Source organism: Nothoprocta perdicaria, unplaced genomic scaffold, assembly GCF_003342845.1.
Source record: "Nothoprocta perdicaria isolate Ctin4 unplaced genomic scaffold, notPer1 scaffold_219, whole genome shotgun sequence".
Lineage (NCBI taxonomy): Eukaryota > Metazoa > Chordata > Aves > Tinamiformes > Tinamidae > Nothoprocta > Nothoprocta perdicaria.
Genome location: NW_020455406.1, coordinates 1,278,686 through 1,285,694, shown reverse-complemented (window position 1 = coordinate 1,285,694; position 7,009 = coordinate 1,278,686). Strand labels below are relative to the sequence as shown.

At 58.4% G+C, this 7,009-nt stretch overlaps 1 protein-coding gene across 1 annotated transcript; it reads left to right on the top strand.

The window, feature by feature from the left end:
- On the top strand, window positions 1-6,109 carry LOC112946931 (tumor necrosis factor ligand superfamily member 10-like). The gene is made up of 5 exons (XM_026038898.1): window positions 1-216; window positions 3,323-3,469; window positions 3,753-3,789; window positions 4,333-4,440; window positions 4,725-6,109. The coding sequence occupies exons 1-5, from the start codon at window positions 1-3 to the stop codon at window positions 5,165-5,167; spliced, it is 951 nt and encodes a 316-aa protein (XP_025894683.1). The 3' UTR covers window positions 5,168-6,109.
- Window positions 6,110-7,009: the final 900 nt, after the last annotated feature.

The window sequence follows — 7,009 nt, the reverse complement described above, 5'->3', positions numbered from 1 at the left end:
ATGGTGCCGCAGCAGCCCCGCGCCGGGCACTGCCTGCGCTCGCACAGCGGCGCCTCGGCCGCCCCCATGCTGCCGTCGCCCGGCGGCGGCCCCGACGACCCGCGGCGGCGGCGCTGCGGCCCCCTCTGGGGCAGCGTGGCCGTCATGGCCATCGTGGCGCTGCAGATCGCCTCCACCACCGGCCTCTTCGTCTACTTCACCATGGCCATCTCCAAGGTGAGCCGCGGGGCGCGCCGCTGGAGGCCGCCGCGCCGAGGGCTTTGTCCCGCCGAGCCTCCCCTCCGCCTCCTCCTCCTCCTCCTCCTCCTGCTGCTCCTGCTGCTCCTCCCAGCGCGGGGCTCGGCGGCAGCCCCGGGCCAGGAGCCCGGCTCCCCCGGGCAGGGCGCCCCGCAGCCCCGAGCGCCCCACAGCCCTCGCCGGCTGCAGCGGGAGGCGGTGGGGAGGGGGTGGTTGGGACCCCGGGAAGCCCCGGGTGCAGGAGCCGCTGTGTCGGGCTCAGGTTGGATCCAGCTGCGCAGGGACAGAGTCCTTTGGAGGAGGCTCCGTGCGCAGCTCTGCGCCCGGATGCAGGGACAGGGAGCCCCCTCTTTGGCTGCCGCTGGAGCTGGGGATACAGATTTGGTGGGAGGGACCTTCTGCCCRGCACTCCATCTTGCCCTGGATCCAGAGCCATGCATCCAGATGTGGAGATGGGGCTGCCCTGCCCTCCATCAGAAGCTGTGGATCCAGATGTAGGAGAATAGTGCCCCTGCTCTGGGCTCTGTCCAAAGGTTCTAAGATGTTGGGGAAATGACTCCCTGCCCGGGCTTTGTCCAGATGGGAGGGATGAGCCCCTGTCCCAAGCTCCATCTGGAGATGCAGGTGCAGAAGCTGGGATTGCCTACCTTGTTCCATGCAGAGCTGGAGTTCCAGAGATGGAGAATTGGAATCCATCTTAAGCTGTGGGTTCAGATTGGGTGTGAGGGACCTACTTTGGGCTTCACCCACAAACAGAGATCCAGATGTGGAGGAGGGCATACTCTGCTGGGCTCCATCTGGAGCTGCAGATCCGGATGCTGAGAGAGGGACCTCCTGCCCTAGACTCCAGACCACTTTTACTCCTGATTCCTACCCCATCTCCTCCCCACTCACTGCTTCAGCCATTGTCAACCTACTCGTGCTCCAGATCTACTAATTCTTTCTCAACTGCTTTATGAAACTCTAGAAATGGCCTAGGTGGGGAAAGCCCTCATCGCCGGGAGTTCTTAGGCGCTTCATTCAGCTTTAATCACAGCAAATAACCATTGTGGCATCCCGAGCCTTGCCCACCTGCTCTCTACATCACTAATGCCAAAAGGTTCCCGACCCTAGCACCCTGTGGACTGGGTACTATGGCCCAACAGCCAACCTTTTCTGGGTCTCRGCAGGTGACCTACAGCACTACTGCTTCTTAGATACCACTAAACACTGTCTCCCAGCCACAGCTCCAGGGCCTTCCTGTCCTCCTCAGACTAGGCAGTGCAGAGATATAGACCTTAATACAGCAACCTGGTGCAGGACAGGCCTGAGCCTATTAATAGCTCCCGTTGCCCCCACTGAATTAGGTGCTACAGAGGGGAAAACAGCAAACTGGAGGCCTCGCTGGTATGAGGAAAATTTAAGACGGCCAAGCAGTTTTCCTGGGCTGTTCCACAAATGGTAACGATCAGCCCTGATGATGAAGGGTCCATCAAGAAAAAGGCCCTGGAGTAGCAAGCATTGCACAAAACCACAGACAACAAAAAACCAGAAAACAAATAAAACAAAAGCCCTGCCCGGGAGATCAGAGCTGGCCATGGATGTAAGAGGAACAGCCTGTGKCTGCCACCTGCCCGGGCCTCTGTCTGAGCAAACTCCAGCCCTTGGGGTTCATTTGGTTCCTAGGACCCTGTGTAGCACCCACCATGGGGACTTTATATAGAAGAAACCACAAGGAAGGGTTGCAGACATGCGTAGGGGAGCATGCTGAGAGCGTGCTGGCTTCATTTCCCGGGCCGGTTGGCCAGGGGCAGCCTAGGTTATGCAGGCACATGCCACAGTTGGCGCTTCTGGCAGCGCCGAGCAGTTTTGTGCCCTGGCTGTACTCAAACACATACACATGTCGCCAAGTTGCATGCAAGTGGTCCCCTGATCTAGGGGGCCAAGCACAGCTGCAACCTGGTGGGCCGAACCCAGGCCARGCAAAGCACTCTCAGAGCCACCCCTTGCCAGTCGCTCGGCCATATGGATGTGGGAGGTGTGTGGGCCACCACTGGTAGAGCAGCCTCATGGACGGAGATCCTGTAGCCGGTCGTGTGCCCTGGGGCTGCAGCGTCAGGGACGCACTGGGAAGGGGCAGCTCAGCACATAGCACGCCACRTTGCGTGGAGGAAGGCTTTGTATCCCAAAGCACAAGCCGACTCAGACTAGTGGGGCTCGAGGTGTGCCTGGGCTGGTGCAGCCCTGCGGGCACGAGGGATGCGGTTGCCGGTGAGCGTGGCTCAGCGGCTGGAGGAGAAGAGCTGAACAAGATTGCACTGAGATCTGGATAATATTGCATTTTGCAACTCCAGCTGAGCTCAGCAGTGATAATTAAAGCACCGAGAACATGGGCCAGGCTTCCTGAGAATTTCCAGCCTCAAGCTGCAGCTGTTCCTCTGTGCATGGTGCAACTATAGACAGCCCCAGCTCTGGCATTGCACGGCAACTGCTTCCACAGGCTCYGTGAACATCTGGTTCAAAGCCGAGGATGATTGTACTGATTGAGAAGCCCAGTCCCTTCAGGACAGCAACAAAAGAGGAGGAAGGAGATGGGGAAAGGGAAATTTTCATCCCTCTCCTTTGTTCTGTGGCTTTCTGTCCCTGTCTCGCCTACTCCTCCTCACGCTCAGCACTAGGACTGCACAAAAGAGGTTGCTGCCTTTCCCCAAGAGCTGGGACAGCCAAGACCTGCTTCTGCCAACTCTTGGGCTCTGTGAGAGAATGAGATAAGGTTTAACTGTGCAAATCACAGAGCGGATCTGGGACAGTGCTCAGGCTCCATCCCAGTCTCCTTCCAGTTTACTCCTTCCTAGTAGCACCGATACAGTCTCTCCATGTCCATCCGGACAGCACCAACCTGTTCCACCACCAGCTCTGTGATCACAGGAGTTTGGGGTTGGTCTCCACTGCGTGRTGCAGCTATGAGAGCTCTTACACAGGAGGAGCCCTGGGAATGGGGGCTGCCCCATGCACAGGGATCCCCACTGTCCCCTCCAGCTAAGCCACGTGCCCTCCCTTCATCTCTTGCATTTAACACGTGCACATACGGGTATTCCCATTCCAGCTCAAAGCCCAGTCACAGGGGAGCTCGGAGGAGCTGAGGTGTTTGCAGCTTATCAACCAGCAGCAGGAGGGTTCAGACCTGGAGGAGCTGATCAGCAACCAGTCCTGCCTCAAGCTGGCCAAAACCATCAAAGCCTACGTGACCACGGTGAGCCTAGACCTGCTGGCTGAGGGGAAAGGGGAGAATGGGCACTCAAAGGGAGAGCTCTTTGCCTCATCCGCCTCACCAGAGGATGGCAGAGGGCAGTTGTAGTGCAAATTGCAGTGCAAAGAGGGCAGAGATGCCTGAGGGGCTGCACATCTGAAGGGTTGGTGGAGCCCAGAGACAACATGAAGGTCAAGGGAGTGATGAGAAGAGCAGGGGAGCAGGGAATGTCCTTTACACCTCTGGACAATGGGGCTGATATTCTTCTCTTAACGGTTTGGTTTAGGTGACAGAGAAGGTTGTCCGCAGGAGCACGGTGAGGGGTGAGTACTTTGGAGCCAGCACCTGAACATAGGAGCTGGGAGTCCATTCCGGGGCAGTTGGAGCTTCAAAGCCCTGAGGACTGGTTTGCGTGGGTCCAGGTCACTGTGACCAARCCACTCTCTTCTGGCCAGACGCTGGGGGCCGCAGTTCATGTGTGTGCAGCTCTGCACGCGACTGGGGCTGCAGTGGGAGGCCGACTGGRCAGTGCTGGGACAAACTCCATCGGCTGCAGTGGCCCAGGCTGGGGCAGGAGGGCAGCGAGGCCTGCCGTGCTAGGCCGGGGAAGGGCCTACAGCCCAGGCACAGCTCGGAGGACAGCCCAGTATGTCTGGTTGGTGTCCAGGGGACCGGAGCGTGTCCATCCAGGGGTTTGGCGCTGAAGTGTTAGATAATCATTGACCAGCCCAGCCCAAGGAGCCTCCCTCTTTGGAGGGTCAGCGGGGCCCTGCCCTGCCTGCGCGGTAGAGATGTGCTCTGCGGGCAGGGAACTGGGGAGCCCCAAGTGCTCTGACCATGGCAGCCGTTTCTGCCTTTCCTCACAGAAGCGCAGATGAGCTACTTGAACACCTCGGAGGGACAGGTTCTTCCCAAGGCACCCAGCAAGCCCTCCGCACATCTAACCCTCCGTCCTCAGAGCCTGGCCCAGGATGGTGAGTCTAGGGGAGCCCCAGCTGAGCACTGGAGGGTTTCTGAAATGGGAACAGGGAAAAGATCTCCACCCAGGGGTGGGTGACCAGTATGGGAGAAAGGATTTGGTGACAGTTAGGGACATGTTCCTCCTTTCTACCCTGGGAACACCTCTTCCACACCTCCAGCCTGGGGTCTTGAGTCACTGTGGGAAGTGGCTAGAGCCACCTCCTCCCTTGCCCCCAACCCCGCTGCCTACTGTCTGGAGGAGCTTGCCCCCTTCCATGATCCTTCTGCCTCTCCCCAGGAAGCTCCAAGCGCTTTGGGAACCTTTCCCAGTCCTGCCGCCACGCCATCGCGCGCTGGGAGGACAGCACAATCCACTCGCACCTGCAGAACATCACCTACCGGGACGGGCGGCTGCGGGTCAACCAGGCGGGCAAATACTATGTCTACTCCCAGATCTACTTCCGCTACCCCAGCGACGGGGCCAGTGCCCGCATCTCTGTCCCTCAGCTCGTGCAGTGCATCAACTGGAAGACTTCCTACAGCCAACCCATCCTCCTGCTCAAAGGAGTTGGCACCAAGTGCTGGGCGCCCGAGGCAAACTACGGCCTCCATGCTCTCTACCAGGGTGGACTGTTTGAGCTCAAGGTGGGTGATGAGCTCTTCGTATCCGTCTCCTCCCTGGCCATTGACTACAATGACGCAGCAGCCAGCTATTTTGGGGCTTTCCGGCTTGACCTGTGACATCCTCCTCATGCTCATGTTGATCATTCTCAGACCAAACTTGTTCCTTCCGTAGTGACTCTCCTGTGCGGCGCACAAACAGTCCTCACAGTCCCATTGCCTTCACCTGTGCAGGATGGCAGCCAAAGAGCTGGAATCCAAGCCATGGGGATGCAGTGCAGTTTGAAGCCCATRTTGTCCCTTGGGGCAAGGAACAGAGCCAGAGGAGGACTCAGTATGTGGTTTCATGGACAAGGAAGGACCAAGGTTTGCCCCAGGGACAACTACCAGAGCTGGGTTGAGGTTACATGTGGAACACAGGGCAGGATAGGCCTCTAGCAAGAGCCACGTCACCAAGAYGCCTTCAAGTGCTCAAAACCCTGTCTCCCATCCCCTGCAAGGCTCAAGGGTCACATCCACAGATACAACAGAAATCCTCCCCACTGCAGGACAACCCCTGCAAGCCCAAACACACAACTGGCACAGCCAGGCTTGGCAAACCAGGCTGCAACCTGCCGAGGAACCCAGTGTGGAGGCCCAGAAGCTGGGCTTAGCGGAGAGCAGCAGATGGTGAGCATATCCACCAGGCTGGCCCTCCTCCCCTCTCTGCCTGCAGGAACTTGGGAGATCCAGCACTCAGGTGCACAGTCACCAGAAGGATAAGAAGGACTTTCAGTTCAGACTGGTTAAAGCCTGGAGTGATGTGAGCAGTCTTCCACTTCGGAGGGTCAAAGAGCAGAGCCCCAAAGCTGGATTACTTACCAATAGAAGCGAATGCATCTAAGCATGAGGTGAAGATGCACCTTCATCCTGAGCCAGCGTAGCCAGGAAGGCAGCGTGTGAGCCGCAGATGCCTGCAGCACCCTGTCCCAACAGAGCCCAGTGCCCTGTGCCTCCGCATCCGCATCTCCTCGCTGTCCCCGTGCAAACGCGTCGCAGTGCTGAGAGGGTGCAGTGCTGCTGCCTTGGGAGGCTGGTCACAGCAGGGGTGCTAGAGGCACCGCTGGGCTGATGACCAGCCCAGCAAAGCCCTGTGGGCAGGAGCACCTGCAGATCCCCCAGCGCTGTTCGTGGTGCCTGCGGATCCCTGGCAGCAAGGATGGGTCATGGAACTGCCCATTCCTTTTCCGCCCTCTGGATGCTGGGAGTGAGCCAGTACGYCCCGGTGGGGCAGAGGGCACCTCAGATCCTCAGGACCACAGAGCCACAGAGCTTCACCCCAGGCCTCCCCTTCACTGCCRTCCCTTCTGACCAAGCCTCGTCTTTTTCTGGGTTTTGTCCCCTGGGGCCACTGCCACYTCGTTCTCATTGTGTTACACAGAATTGCAGAATCACAGAATGTTCTAGGTTGGAAGGGACCTCTAGAGATCATCTCATCCAACCTTTCTGCTCAAGCAGGCACACCTAGAGCATGTGGCACAGGGTGGCATCCARGCGGGTTTTGAAGACCTCCAGAGAAGGAGACTCCACAACCTCCCTGGGCAGCCTGTTCTAGGGCTCTGKCACCCTCACAGGAAAGAAGTTCCTCCTCACATGGAACTGCCTGGGTTTCAGCTTATACCTATTTCCCCTTGTCCTGTCACTGGCCACCACTGAGAAGAGYTTGGCCCCTTCTTCCCTACATTCGCCCTTCATGAACTTATACATGTTAATCAGATCCCCTCTCAGCCTTCTCTTCTCCAAGCTGAACAGGCCCAGCTCACTCGGTCTCTCCTCATGTGAGAGATGTTCCAGTCCCCTAAGGTGTTAACCTTAGGATTTCAGCTCAGGGCCACCCAAGTGCCAGGCAGCCGTGTTTCCCCTAACGTACCCCAGCACTGCTGCCATGGGGTGTTGGGGCTGCAGGAGCCCACGCAGTGCCAG